Source organism: Taurulus bubalis, assembly GCF_910589615.1.
Source record: "Taurulus bubalis genome assembly, chromosome: 5".
NCBI classification, from domain to species: Eukaryota; Metazoa; Chordata; class Actinopteri; order Perciformes; family Cottidae; genus Taurulus; species Taurulus bubalis.
Genome location: NC_136593.1, coordinates 27,304,709 through 27,320,167, shown reverse-complemented (window position 1 = coordinate 27,320,167; position 15,459 = coordinate 27,304,709). Strand labels below are relative to the sequence as shown.

General features: G+C 46.9%; 2 protein-coding genes across 2 annotated transcripts in view; one reads left to right on the top strand and one right to left on the bottom strand.

The window, feature by feature from the left end:
- Positions 1-2,158: 2,158 nt before the first annotated feature.
- LOC306736075 (retinol dehydrogenase 12) lies at positions 2,159-15,050 on the top strand (the record flags this gene model as incomplete). The annotated part of the gene is made up of 6 exons (XM_079217665.1): positions 2,159-2,315; positions 11,356-11,595; positions 12,015-12,104; positions 12,739-12,927; positions 13,703-13,812; positions 14,755-15,050. 6 exons carry the CDS (start codon positions 2,159-2,161, stop codon positions 14,932-14,934), a joined length of 966 nt encoding a protein of 321 aa, XP_079073791.1. The 3' UTR covers positions 14,935-15,050.
- The window catches only part of mlnl (motilin-like), a 2,216-nt gene continuing 1,799 nt past the window's right edge, over positions 15,043-15,459 (bottom strand). Inside the window, exon 5 of the mRNA XM_079217666.1 lies at positions 15,043-15,371. Within this exon, the coding sequence (XP_079073792.1) occupies positions 15,364-15,371 (8 nt within the window). The 3' untranslated portion in view covers positions 15,043-15,363. The remainder of the gene's footprint in view (positions 15,372-15,459) is intronic.

The window sequence follows — 15,459 nt, the reverse complement described above, 5'->3', positions numbered from 1 at the left end:
CTTTGGGACTTTTAGCCCTAATTTAGCAAAAGTAAAAATCAAGTTCAGACCCCCTTTGGAGAATTCATGTGGCGCCTCCTCCCATGTCAGAGTAGTCCACAACGAGCCTCTTTCTGGCGGTTTGCCCCCTGTTTCCTCCTCCCCTCCAGCGTCTCTCCTCGTCTCCTCTACTCTCGTGTGTGTGTCTCCCTCTCTCTGTCACACACACCCATTGAGCTTTTGTCCACTGCCTGAACTCAGCCCCCTCCTCCTGGACACTTTCCTCAGTCAGACCCATCCCCCGATAGCGTTGCTTTACACGAGGATACCAATAAGGAGAACAAGTTAAAGATTTCCCCACTGCAGCAAATCAGAAGTAATGTTAGTTGTCGCCTTTAATTGATTAAATAAATTGGTATGCTTTTTTACAAATATACACTACATCCAAGTTTCAGTTACTTCATTATATATAATAATAGTATACAACTTGCTCACATTGAATGTTCTTCTGTGAAATATATTGCATCGATCTGTCCGTCGACTGATTGATGTTACTGTGTCAAGATTAATTAAAACGTGCCATTCTTGTCCATATTATTTCATGTTTGTTATTTTATTGTGGTAACTCCACCGATGGTTAAATATTTAACAGAGAGTATTGATTAAATGTACAGTCACACTTGTCTGGACTGCACAGTGGAAATGTACAAAAGCTTTCTGCCAAGTCCACTTAGCCTCCCATTGTTCTTTTGCTAATTGGCTAAAAGGACAATGGGAGTCATAACTAGCTGACTGGGCCGTGAGAGTGGCCCATTACAAATAGATGCACAGCTTCTCAGCGCATTCAGTTACAGTGTGGTCGGCTCTCGTAAGGAAGCATTGCTACACTCAGCAGTTCCTCTTAATGACTCATGAACTAGTGAAGGTCTTGTTCTGTGCAGCCTGTAGCCTTCCTGTATGATGTGTCTGAGTGTGTGGTATTAATTAGCAATATTGTCATTGACGTTTGTGTTTTCTGAAGTTGCAGTGTGTGTACAAATGAATCAATGGAAATGAGTGGGCCAGTTTCCAGTGAAGCAAGAGAGAGAAAGTGCTTTTTAGACCGAGAAGTTGTTGTTGTTGTTTTTTGCATGACACCCGTTGACCTTTGAGACTCACTGACCTCCTTTCTAGTAGTAAGGTTATCCGTCTTGCACTTCAAACTACAAATGACTGTGATCCTTCCACTCTGTGCAGCAGTCATGTAGCTTCAGCTCAACACACATATACATACATCTGTTGAATATATCTATACTTCTATACCAGTTCAACTTGTTAGCCTGTTTTGCCCTCTAGTGGCCAGAAAGGTGCACTGCCCTTATTTCGGTACAATATTCAGATTCAATATATTCGTGATGTACTGAGTTGGCAAAAGATAAACAAACTTCTTCCTGGCACTAAAAGGTGAAATACTGGTTCTGTCTCCTGCGGGCAACGGAAAATGTAAACTGTTAAAGTGTTGTGTGGCTTTTGTACAGCCAGACAGGACATGGTTCAACAGTCAAGATAAAAGTATACACATGTGCAATTTCACAGATCTTACGATCAATCATTTTAGTCAAAATACCAAGAGGTTAATAAGCCATGCAGTGGAATAATTATACAGGTCTGATCAAGCAAAAGTACTAATGCCACACCGTGAACACGCGCCACATGAAGTCTGTGTGAGTATAATCAGCTAAATGTAGCTACGTAAAGTATCGAGAGCAAAAGTAGATCATTCTGCAGGAAAATGCTCCTTTATGGTGTTTTATTAATGAACAACAGGCTGCTGGACATATTAAGGCTGAGCTAAATTACTAGTTGCTAAATGCTAAAAATGTTATCTCCCGTGTCTATTTTAAATATAATATACATATGATAATATTTGAGGAAATCAGTCGAATCTGTGGGTGTGCTGTGTGTTCTGCCCTCAGCGACGTCATAGTTAATGGATAATTGTGAAGAAATTCAAAGCAGATGTCTAGTCGTGGTTTATGACGGGACCTCTTCCCCTTAAGCTCAGCCCTCTGCGTCCTGCTTAAATAAATCACCCGCTCCTTCTCCGCCGTTTGGATTTGAGGAATTGGGTGGGAAGGTGCAGCCGCGTGCTGGACCAGCTGGTTGGTTCTTCTTTCAGTTCGTGTTCGCGGAGGGTGCCATGGGTTGGTCGGCTCTGCTCGGTCACCCGGTCTGGGTCCTGCTCACGGCGCTGCTGGGCTTCGTGGTGCGCATGCAGCGCAGAGGCCCCTGGGACCCGCGCGCCTGCTCCGTGCGGCTGCGGGGGAAGACCGCTGTAGTGACGGGGGCCAACACAGGTGAGTGGTCAGCCTCTCCTGGGCTTATGCAGGAGGAACATATGCATCTGGATGGCATGCTTTAATTAAGGATCCTCACAGTGCTATTGTGGCAACACTAAGTGGAATAAGGATGTTTTTTGTGCTTGTTTGGCGATTTTAGTTTTAATTTGATTGCAGCTAAGTTGAATTTCCCACTTCTAAAGTCCTGGTTCAAGTTTTTCTTCAGCAGGATAATTTCATCTGGCTTTCTAGTTCCTCCATAAAATATCAACATTGTCAGGTTTCACATTGTTTAATTTCCAGTGTATTTGTAGAGCACCACATTTGTAAAGCTATGCATGCATCAGCAGAAACAATGGAAAGAGAATGTAAAGCGTACAACATGAAGGATGAAACGGAGACATTATTTATGGGGAAAAAGCTCTTGAAGAACCATAAAGAAAATCTGCATTGAAGCCAGATTGTGCGGTTTTTCTTTTCAGTTGGGGGACTTTTTATTTAACTACAAGTCTTCAGTCATAATTCACTTGATGTGGTTCTGAAAATAGAGGACATGGGGACTATCAGAATCAGCTTTATTGGCCATGTGTGTTTACACATACATGGCATTTGACTCCGGTTACACGTTGCTCTTACTTACACAATATACAATAAGCAAGATAGATGTTAAAAAACAATAAATACAACCGAGACAAACATGTATTTATCCCATTAGAGCACATTAAGGTTGTTGTGGCACCACATTCCGTGCTTCTTATCAGCCACATCTCAATGTTTCCTGGTTGGTTTCCGGTTGTCAAAGCTGCACCTTCAAGCAACCACACTGGATGGAATGAGGACAGAGAGCACAACCACACCGGATGGAATGAGGACAGAGAGCACAACCACACTGGAGGGAATGAGGACAGAGAGCACAACCACACTGGAGGGAATGAGGACAGAGAGCACAACCACACTGGAGGGAATGAGGACTGTAATGGAAATTTTAACTTCTCAATTTCCTTCAGCGGAAAGCAAATCCGATGTGAAACACTTAAATGTCTTATTTAAATGTAGTATTTATTGAACAGAAACTAGTAAATAATTCAATTGAATGGGCAGAGCTCTTTCCCCACAAATGGTTCAGAGGTCTGACCCGGAAAAATAGTTCACATGAGTTTTATACATCAACAATTATTTTTGAAATGGCTGCCCTCTCCCCTTTCCCCTCCCCACATGCTGCCATCTGTGTGCAGACAGGAGACAGTCCACGTCACCCAGCTGGCGCCTGCCGCTTGGTCGCGGCCCTGAGAAAGGAAAAGTGATAGCCAAAAGAAAGAAAACAAGAAAACAGAGGAATCCAAAACAATAGGAAGATACCCCTGCTATCATCCCAAGCATGGCTCGGTTCAGTCTGGGCGAACTGACCTCACCAAATGGTCCACATGTTTAAGAATAATACCTTCTAAATAAAATCTCCACCCCAAGGACAGATAGCACAACCACACTGGATGGTGTAATGCAATGGTACTATTTAATAGACATACAGAGCGGAGTGATCAGTGTGTGATATCGGAGGGGGGGCGTGTTCAGTCCGCTGTCGGAGTCATACGAACCTGTCAGTCACAGTCTCGGTGTTGTGCTAATGTTGAGCTAATAAAGTTAGCCGAAGATTCAACGGTCTCCTATCTTATTATACACATAACACTACATGGTGTCAGAAGATGAGGTTTCATCGCTTCAGGATAGCAACGAAACTCAATAAAGAACCGGGAGAAGTACAGGTCTGTACGCTTCTCTACTCGTTGGGGAAGGAAGCCGAAAATGTTTTCAAAACGTTTACGTTTATGGAAGAGCTCGAGGAAGATGAAGATGATTATGGGACTGTAATGACTAAACTGGACAGTTATTTCGTACCGAAGGTGAATACGATTCATGAAAGAGCACGTTTCCATCAGCGCACTCAGAAGCCTGTATGAGCTAGCTGATACCTGTGCATTTGCAGACGTGAAAGATGAAAATATTCGGGACAAGTTAGTCATAGGAATATTAGATAAAGAGCTATCAGCGAAGCTACAGCTAATGCCAGATTTGACGCTCAATAACGCCGTAGAGCTAGTGAGGCAGTCTGAGCAAGTAAAAGGGCATATTAGCCAGCAGGGAGCTAATGCTAACTGTTCTCAAGTGAGTGAAGTAGCTTACAAGCAGCGTGCGCAATATAATGGGAAACGGATCAACGGAAACTGGCAGACAAAAGGGACCAGAGAGAAGCCAGGTGTTAACAATAGGGGACACAAATGTTCTAGATGTGGCAGAGTGCATGCTAAAGAAGCCACAAGTGTAAGAAGCTAGGACATTTTGCAGCAGTATGCCGTTCCCGCGTGATCAACGAGGTCACTGCACCCTACGAGGGAGGAGACGGAAGACACGCTCATTTCCTGGGGGACGACTCAAACAAGGCATGGACGGTAAAACTGCCGGTGCAAGATATTAAAATGGAATTTAAAATCAACACAGGGGCTGATTTAACTGTCATTTCAGAAAAGACTTTTAACCTGATGAGAAATAAGCCACGACTGAAAACTGGTGTAACCAAATTGGGCAGCCCAGGAGGTAGAGTGGACTGCAAGGGTTACTTCACAGCTACCACAGAGTGGAAAAAGCAAACGTTTAGGTTTAAAATAAACGTGATCAAGGGGCAACATGGAAGCAACTTGCTGAGCCGTAATTTAGCTATCGCTATGGGTTTAGTCAAGCGAATAGAAGGAATTAAAAGCCATCCATCCATCCATTATCAGCCGCTTATCCGGGGTCGGGTCGCGGTGGTAGCAGGTTCAGCAGGCCGACCCAGGCTTCCCTCTCACCCGCAACACTTTCCAGCTCATTCTGGGGGATCCCGAGGCGTTCCAAGGCCAGCCGGGAGATATAATCCCTCCAGCGTGTCCTCGGTCTTCCCCGGGGTCTCCTACCAGTTGGACGTGCCTGGAAAACCTCTAATGGGAGGCGTCCTGACTAGATGCCCGAACCACCTCAGCTGACTCCTTTCGACACGAAGGAGCAGCGACTCGACTCCAAGCTCCCTCCTGATGTCCGAGCTCCTTACCCTATCTCTAAGGGTGAGCCCGGCCACCCTGCGGAGGAAGCTCATTTCGGCCGCTTGTATTCGAGATCTCGTTCTTTCGGTCACGACCCAGAGTTCGTGACCATAGGTGAGGGTTGGAACATAGACCGACCAGTAAATGGAGAGCTTCGCCTTCCGGCTCAGCTCCCTCTTCACCAGGACGGACCGGTACAGCGCCTGTTTTATTGCTGCAGCCGCACCGATCCGTCTGTCGATCTCCCGCTCCACCTTACCCTCACTCGTGAACAAGACCCCGAGATACTTGAACTCCTTCGCTTGGGGTAGGCAGTTTGTCCTCACCTGGAGGGAGCAATCCACCGGTTTCCGGCAGAGCACCATGGCCTCAGATTTGGAGGCGCTAACTCTCATCCCTGCCGCTTCACACTCGGCTGCAAAACGCCCCAGTGAATGCTGGAGGTCACAATCCGAGGAGGCAAACAGGACCACATCATCCGCGAACAGCAGAGAGGCGATCCCGAGACTCCCGAACCGGATCCTCTCCGCCCCCTGGCTGCGCCTAGATATCCTGTCCATGAAGGTCACGAACAGGACCGGTGATAAAGGGCAGCCCTGGCGGAGGCCAACACCCACCGGGAACGTGTCTGACTTACTACCGAGGATACGAACACAGCTCCTACTGCAGGCGTACAAAGACCGGATAGCCCGTGCCAACGGGTCCGGCACCCCATACTCCCGCAGCACCCCCCACAAAAACCCCCGAGGGACCCGGTCGAAAGCCTTCTCCAAGTCCACAAAGCACATGTAGACTGGTTGGGCAAACTCCCAGGACCCCTCCAGTAGTCTTGCAAGGGTAAAGAGCTGGTCCACTGTTCCACGACCGGGACGGAATCCGCACTGCTCGTCTTGAATCTGAGGTTCGACAAGCGGTCGGAGCCTCCCTTCCAGCACCCTGGCATAAGCTTTTCCCGGGAGGCTGAGCAGTGTGATGCCACGATAGTTTGAGCACACTCTCCGGTCCCCCTTCTTGAAGATGGGAACCACCACCCCGGTCTGCCAGTCCATGGGCACTGTTCCCGACCCCCATGCGACACTGAAAAGGCGTGTCAACCAAGACAGCCCAACAATGTCCAGTGCTTTCAGCATCTCAGGGCGGATCTCATCCACCCCTGGCGCCTTGCCACCAAGGAGCTTTTTGACTACCTTAGCGACCTCTGCCAGGGATATGGGAGAAACCACCCCAAAGACTTCCGGCGCTGCCCCCTCTCCGGGGGACATGTTAGCCGGGTTTAGGAGTTCCTCAAAGTGCTCTTTCCACCGCCCGACGATGTCCCCAGTCCGGGTCAGCAGTCCCCCCCCCCCCCCCCCCCGCTGAGAACAGCCTGGGGTAGGCCCTGCTTTCCCTTCCTGAGCCGTCGGATGGTTTGCCAGAACTTCCTTGAGGCCAACCGAAAGTCCTTCTCCATGGCCTCCCCGAACTCCTCCTATGCCCGAGTTTTAGCATCCGCGACCATCGCAGCTGCAGCCCTTCTGGCCTGCCGGTACCCGTCAGCTGCTTCAGGAGACCCCTGGGCCAGCCAGGCCCGAAAGGCCTCCTTCTTCAGTTTGACGGCTTCCCTCACCCCCGGTGTCCACCACCGGGTTCTTGGGTTGCCGCCACGACAGGCACCGATGACCTTCTGGCCACAGCTCCGAGCAGCCGCGTCCACAATAGAGGCTTTGAACATGGTCCACTCGGGTTCCATGTCCCCAGCCTCCCTCGGGATTTGTGAGAAGTTCTTCCGGAGGTGGGAGTTGAAGACCTCCCGGACAGGATCCTCCGCCAGACGTTCCCAGTTCACCCTCACTACACGTTTGGGCTTGCCAGGTCTTTCTAGCCGACTCCCCCGCCATCTGATCCAACTCACCACCAGGTGGTGATCAGTTGACAGCTCTGCTCCTCTCTTCACCCGAGTGTCCAAGACATACGGCCGCAGATCAGATGATACGACTACAAAGTCGATCATTGATCTCCGGCCTAAGGTGTTCTGGTACCAGGTACACTTATGAGCCACCTTATGCTCGAACATGGTGTTCGTTATGGACAAACTGTGGCTAGCACAGAAGTCCAACAACAAAACACTATTCGGGTTCAGATCGGGCAAGCCGTTCCTCCCAATCACGCCCCGCCAGGTTTCTCTGTCATTGCCCACGTGAGTGTTGAAGTCTCCCAGGAGAACTATAGAGTCGGCAGGCGGCGCCCTTTCCAGGACCCCTCCCACCGACTCCAAGAAGGCCGGATGCTCCGAACTGCTGTTCGGTGCATAAGCACAGACAACAGTCAGAGCTTTACTCCCTGCAACCCGTAGGCGCAGGGAGGCGACCCTCTCGTTCTCCGGGGAAAACTCCAACATAGCGGCGCTCAGCCGGGGGCTCGTGAGTATCCCCACTCCCGCCCGGCGCCTCTCACCCTGGGCAACTCCAGAAAAGGACAAAGTCCAACCCTTCTCCAGGAGCTTGGTTCCAGAGCCCATGCTGTGCGTGGAGGTGAGCCCAACTAAATCTAGCTGGTACCGCTCCACCTCCTGCACCAGCTCCGGCTCTTTCCCCGCTAGCGAGGTGACGTTCCACGTCCCTAGAGCTAGTCTATGCTGTCGGCGATCGGCTCGCCCAGGTCTCCTGCCTGGCCCGCCGCCCGGTCTGCATAGCACCCGACCCCGATGCTTCCCCCCGCGGGTGGAATTAAAAGCACAGAGCATTTAAGTGATGCCAGCCCAGCAGACATAGGCAGACTGAAGATAAAGCCCATCAAAATCAGACTGCAGGAGGACGCTGTACCATACAGTGTGACTACATCAAGGCGTGTGTCAGTGCCTATGCTCTCTAAAGTAAAAAAAGAGCTGGAACACATGGTAGCCAGTGGTGTGATAGAGCCAATCAAGGAGCCCACAGAGTGGTGTGCTCCAATGGTTGCTGCAGGCTAATCTACAACCGGGATGGGCAGACCTCCACAAAGTGAGACAGAGCGATGAGAGGATGAAACAGAGCTACAGACGGGCCTACAACGACAAGAATAACGTCAGAACTCTACCAGACCTTCAGCCTGGAACCAGTGTTGCTGTAAAGCTGGATAATGAAAGAGGCTGGACAAAGTCTGCTTCGGTCCTAAAGCAAGGTGACACACCAAGGTCATACCTAGTCCAGACGGATAAAGGAGTACTGCGCCGGAACCGTCGCCATCTAAGACCTCTCCACAGCCCTTCAGAGACTTTCCAGGAGGGAAGGGACGGATGTATAGTGAACGATGGAGACTTGAACTCATCTGGTTCTGATGCAGAAACATCTCCAGTAACATCTCCAGTTACTATGACACAGACCTCAACACGCACAACCTCCAGCGGCAGAGTTGTAAAACCACCAGACCGATACGGAGAGTATGTTCAGTAGTTAGGACGTAGCCTGCATCATGTGGCAGAATAATCCACTGCAGCTATGTTGGTGACTGGTAGTCCACCCAGGTCCCAATAGTTCAGGTTTATGTTGAATAACTGTATAGTTAATAATAACAATATATAACACTTAAGTTTAAATCCTGAAAGTAAATGTATGTTGTTATGAAACTGTTACCTAATATAACATGTGTTCTGAGTTTTACAAAGAACAGTGAGTCATGCAGAAGTTGTTGACTGATGATATTGTGCCCTTTTGCGGCATGTCTTAAATGACTCAAAGGAAGGGTGATGTAATGTAATGGTACTATTTAATAGACATACAGAGCGGAGTGATCAGTGTGTGTGATATCGGAGGCGTGTTCAGTCGCCTGTCGGAGTCATACGAACCTGTCAGTCACAGTCTCGGTGTTGTGCTAATGTTGAGCTAATAAAGTTAGCCGAAGATTCAACGGTCTCCTATCTTATTATACACATAACACTACAGATGGCATGAGGACAGAGAGCACAACCACACTGGATGAATGAGGCCTGATCTCTCTTCAGAATCTGTCTTTTAAAGGCGTCCAATTCACCAAAACTACAAAAACGCGTTTCTCACTTGCATATCGGCTGAAAAAATACACGTTTTGTTTATCAGATTTAGAGATACGCCGTCAACAGCTTTAATCGGGGTTGTGACGTGATCGGGATGGTCATAGCCCGGCAGACAAATACCATAAATATTCTGCTATAGTCTCCCCTATCAAGTCCTCTCCATACCACTACCTCTGCTGCTTCAGTAAACCTGCACACATTCATCCAGAAAAACCTAGAAATGGGCCAATGGGCTCTTTTATTTCTCTTCCTCTCCCATGGCACCAAGATTAGCTGGTCTCTCTGTAGTGTCCACATGACTCACGGTAGAAACCTGGCTCATAAAGGACGGCGCTGTGCTTATTTATAAGTGATGAATGAACCGGCTCGTGCCGTCTTCACAGAGAAAAGGTGGAGAGTGAAGCTAACGTAGCGCTTGAGTTCATCTTTGCGGTTACACATTGGGTTCACCGGGTCGTCTACTGATAACGAGGTTGATATGGGTGGTGCTGCTGCCCAGAAAGCAGGAGAGAAACTTCCCTGTGTGTCTAAAACTACGAGGGACGCCTTTCACATTCGGCATCAAACATTAAACTCGCAAACAAAGCAGTAAGATTCCTTTGTTACTGCTCACAATTATAATCGACTCCCCACAAGTTCAAGCTTCCTCCTCTATCTTGACAGTCAGCTGATGATGATCTCCACCAAGATCAGAGCAACCAGAAAAACCAGTCACACTCCACCATGCAGCTGACCCTCATGAGCAGATCATAACCTCGTGGAATGTATACAAGCTGCAACCTTGCTGATGGATTACAGATTAACTAACTGAACTGAAATCAATGTTTTAAAGCAAGAATTCAAAGAAAGCACATTCATTCTCTTAAAAATGAAACGTTAAATTCCCAAGAAATAAACCCCACCCTTGTTCATTTGAATGCAGTCACTGGTATGACCGGTGTTATGAGACAGGCAGCGGTAATGTGCCACTGACATGCGCTCTGAGGTTCACTACTTCTGCTTTCTTACAATACGACTGAGAGATGGTGAATCTTAATCTACTAGGTTATCTCCTCTTTGATGCGGGACCCTTTCCCTAATCTTCACACGTCTTCTGCCCAAACCACTGGCCGATGCTTCAGGGCCTTCAGCACTGAGGAAAGGTCTCAAAGTGCATGTAAATACAACACCCCACAGTACTTTTGAATGTATTCCCTTCATCTGCCTGTGACAGAGTTGTATATTGTGTTTAATTAAACCCTCACTGACCCAGTTTAGACAGCTACGGGATGTCGCCAGTGTATTCTTTCCAACTTTATGTGATGAGGTTAAGGCTCTTTTTTAGTTCCACCAGCACAGAAATACGGAGCTTTACTTATGCAGTGACAAGGATGAAACTCAAATTTGTTAACGAGGACCAAATCCTGGTGTTCAGCAGTGATAGATGGTCCTGTATTTATTTTATTTATTTTTTCCCTCTTTGTTGTGTGTGTGTGTGCAGCCAATTTTAAAGAAAAAAAATAGTTAAATATGTAATTCTGGCCACATGACATCGATTGCTTCTGTCCATCCGGGGAGAGGGATCCTCCTCTGTTGCTCTCCCTCAGGTTTCTTCCCCTTTTCCCCTGTGGAAGGGTTTTTACTGTCTTTATTGGGGGAGTTTTTCCTGATCCGATGTGAGGTCCCGGGACAGGATGTTATGTGTACAGGTTGTAAAGCCCTCCAAGGCAAACTTGTGTTTGTGATGTTGGGCTATATAAAATAAACTGAATTGAATAAAATTGAAATCACTTTTCCAGAGGATCTGATTTAAAGACATCTCTTTATCATGAGCATGTGTCAATGAGACATTTCCCATTCCATACTGGGGAATGTCACACACCACTCAGAGATACATCAAACGAGCCAAACATCTTCACCACAGGCTTTGGAACCACAGTAACACATTGTTTTGTTTTTAAAGTATTGCAAACGCGCCTTCTGCTCTCTTTGCTAGGGATAGGGAAGTTCATCGCCTTGGACTTTGCACGTCGGGGGGCTCGTGTTATCCTGGCCTGCCGAAGCGAAGCCCGGGGGACGGCGGCACTGAAAGAGATCAGAGAGAAGACCGAAAACGCTGACGTCCACCTGCGCCTGGTGGACCTGTCTTCTCTGGACTCTGTCCGGGGATTTGCAGAAGGGATTATTGCAGAGGAGAAAGCTCTCCACATCCTCGTCAACAATGCGGGAGTATCAGGTATTTCAGGGACCAGAAATATCAACGAGAGTTAACCCCAGGAACCAAACAGCAGAATAATGGAATACCACCAACACTGTGTCCGGTCATTGCTTTAGGCTTTGTCCCGACTGAAACTCATGTCTCCCTGGACATGTCAGTAGTTATATGTAAAATGAATGAAAAGCAATATGATTGAATGAAAAACAAAAAGAAGCTCCACTCCACGTGTGTCATAAAACTGGAGTACTCTCTCCATGACCTTTACGCTATTGGACTTTCCTCTTAAAGGAAGCAATACATTAGTTAAGTGTCTCATAATTGTCCAAATCAACTGGTGTTAAGATCGAGGTTATGCCAATGTGAGGTACTCCTAATTATAGAAGTACAAATGTGTTTGTATACCTAATCTTATTTGTTAAATCCAACCCATTTGCCAGGTTTACCCAAGCAGATAACCAAAGATGGGTTTGAGTTTTCTTTTGCCACCAACCACCTCGGCCCGTTTCTGCTCACCAACCTGCTGCTGGGTGAGTACCTCTGTGGTGTGTTGTGGGTATGAAACCATGATTACCTGTGCTTGTCATGTAACGGAAAAATACTGCACGTTATAATTGTTGTCTACCATGGAATAATCATATCATATTATATTTTATATAACTATGATGCTGGCAATGACCCTTTCGTGGCCCCTGTTCTCCATCGCGCTACACTCATTATCGTTAGACTTTTCCATAAATCGCATTATTTATCGGCGCTCCCTTTCGACTGGAAGAACATTCTTCACCCCTAACAAGAGCGCCTTCTTATCTGCTATAACCTTCAACTCACGAATCTGCTGTTGAAGACCCGGAAACCCGTACCGCCCTAAGACAGCACTCTCTCTGTAATTGCCATAAAAAACATTAAAAAAACAATGAAGTCACCTCTCCATCCGCCCTTAGATGCTCTGGATCTATGCATGTTTGTGTGCTAAGAAGTGGGTTAAAACCAATGTGCATTGCACTTCTCTGCCTGACGTTCATCGTCGCAAGGAATAAACGGACAAAGACAACTTTGATTCAGAGACTTTGTTCCTCCTTTCCCGATTGGCAGAGAAACTCTTCCACCACAGTACTTCATATGTTGTCTTCTGTTTCTCATCTCCTGCATGATTCCCTCCAGACCTGATGAAGCGCTCGACTCCAGCGCGCATCGTCACCCTCGCCTCGGTCAACCACAAGAAGGGTGAAGTGGACTTCTCTCATTTTCATGGCGAGAACCTCATTCATCACATGGACAACGTCTACAACCACACAAAGCTGCACAACGTCATCTGTACGAAGGAGCTCGCACGCAGGCTAGAAGGGACAGGTGGGCTATGAATCTAGATTATTATGACTATCATGTAGCGAATGCATGGTCTATTCCATTGAATATGTGCTGCAGAAAGTCCATTTTATTTATATATCAACATCACAAATCTGCCTCAAAGGGCCTTTAAGTGTGTATAACCTCCATCTTTTAGCTCTTGCTTACAATAATAATATTATTAATATGTAAATATATCAACACTTCATTTGGATAGTCCTCCTAAAAAAGAGTATTCGTAATATTTCAACAGCTTGTTAGTTGAGATTCAATGATCAACTGTGTTTGTTTAACAGAACGTTATATCTTTATTTGTACATGATGTACCCAACCCTCCCGCGTTCATAAGTCACCAAATATGCAGCTGCAGTGGACGCACGTTTCATTAAAAGTAATTCAGTTACAAAATGACAGGTTACTGAACTGCTCGATCTTGAACAAAAATATTCTGCCTTCTCTCCCAGGGCTGCAAATGCAATGTTTAACAGTCTACATACAAATGTATACAAACCTGTAAAGACAAAATCCCCCTTTTATATTTTTGCTTGAATAAGGAGCCTTTGGTTGTCATTGTTTATACTGAATGTTGGAACAATGAGCTCACTGCTTACTGCTCTGAGGCAAACACACAGTGGTCGGATCAAACCCAGGACTGTAACAAACAAAAGTCTGCATTCAAAACTTGTTGCTAAGGGTGGCCTTACTTACATTGTCTGTCCCTCTCTGTTTACTGTGGGTGTGTGTGTGTGTGTGTGTGTCTGTCTGTGTGTGCATGCAGGTGTGACGGCAAACTCTGTCCACCCCGGTATCGTCATGACAGAAGTGATGAGACACTATCCATTCATGATCCGTTTCCTTTTCAACCTGGTTGGATTCTTCTTCTTCAAGGTGAGCACGTCGCTGCATTTATTCTGAGCAGAGTCCACGTCATGTCTCCACACGTCACGTCATCTCTCCTTGCAGCTGTCCGGTTGTCGATCAGTAACCTCCTCCTATCACGTAAACGCGCTCCCACGGGGACACGTGTTCCGGTAAACAAGACTCAACCGGGGACGCTTTATTACTCCGTGAGAAACGGAGCAAATCAAATGTCTATAAATACACTTTATTAAAGGCCCATTATGAGAGTTAACCCTCCTGTTGTGTTTCAGTTCAACTGAACATCTTACAATCTTCATTAATTTGGGACCGCCATGAGCTTGAAATTATAAACAGCCACTGATAAGAACACTATATATATATGAATAGGCCCAAACTTTGAAGGCAAGTCAGGATGTTCGAGTGTGAGCGCTGTTGCAACAGCTGGCTGAAATTGTTTCTAATAGGGCTTTTTCCCGGAAAACATTTTTGGCACATGGTACTCTGGTTCTCAGGAATACTTTGTTCTTCGCCTTTGACCCAGACATCCAGTTAAGGAATGACTGATTTGTGTTGTCACATGAAAAATGTAAGAAGAGATCGCCACCATTTTGAAAGATCCCTCATTCCAGCAGGAAAACTGCATCAAAGTGTGTCACTAATACAACCATGGGTGCAAACACACGCACAGCCTTCACACCACTTTCACATCTGGGATCCATCACCAGTTTTAGTGGCAGGTCGTTTTTTACGGCTGGTCTTCTTCCAACCGTTCTCAGAGCCCGAACCTGAGACCTGCATCGTCCTTCTGCCGATCATCTGCCACGCGTGTCTTATAACAAGCTTAACATCTAGTTGTACTTGAACACATCAAGGCACACGTTGCACAACTTTCCCGTTTGCATATATTTGCACCTCCGGAGATGTCCGTCTGTATTATTTGTTGATTGTACTCTCACGTTTTCCTCTCAGTCTCCAGAGGAGGGTGCAGTCAGCTCAATCTACTGTGCAGTGGCGGAGGAAATGGAGGGGATAACCGGGAAGTATTGTGACAGCGACTGCAGCCTGGTCCTCCCCGCACCTTTAGCTCGAGACGCCGCCCTCGCGGTCAAGGACTTTGAGATCTGCGAGAGGCTGACGTCGAAGCTCTGAACCGACCATCAGGATAATGGAGGCTTGATAACAGAAAAAGGGTCAAATTCCACCCTCTGGTTGCACTTCATGAGTGAACAGTTCAAACGCTTGTAAATGATCAGGCAATGTTTCTGAACGCACACATTAATAATGACTTGAATATTTGCTTTAATCGCTCGCTTCTCGGCTCAGCAATCGTCGTTCGTGGAAATGCTGAACGTTTTCTCCTTTTGCAGAATGAAATGTGACTTTTTAAAATGCAGGTGAGTGAGTGAGGCATGATGACACCATGTGGCCGACTTGTGCTTCTTCAGGAATGACAACAGAGGTTCCAATCACTTCCCTTTATTGACTGATTATTTAACACACACATAAAACATTTGAGCATTCAGTGCTTTTTGAAGAATTTGTACAGCGCTGGTTCATCCCCTGGTGTCTTCAACCTTGCTATTTGGCTGCGGAGACAGTTTGAAAACAGTATGGTCACCAAGGAGCTTTTTAATTGTAGCAATACCACATGTAAGTCTGTGTCTACTCGTATCT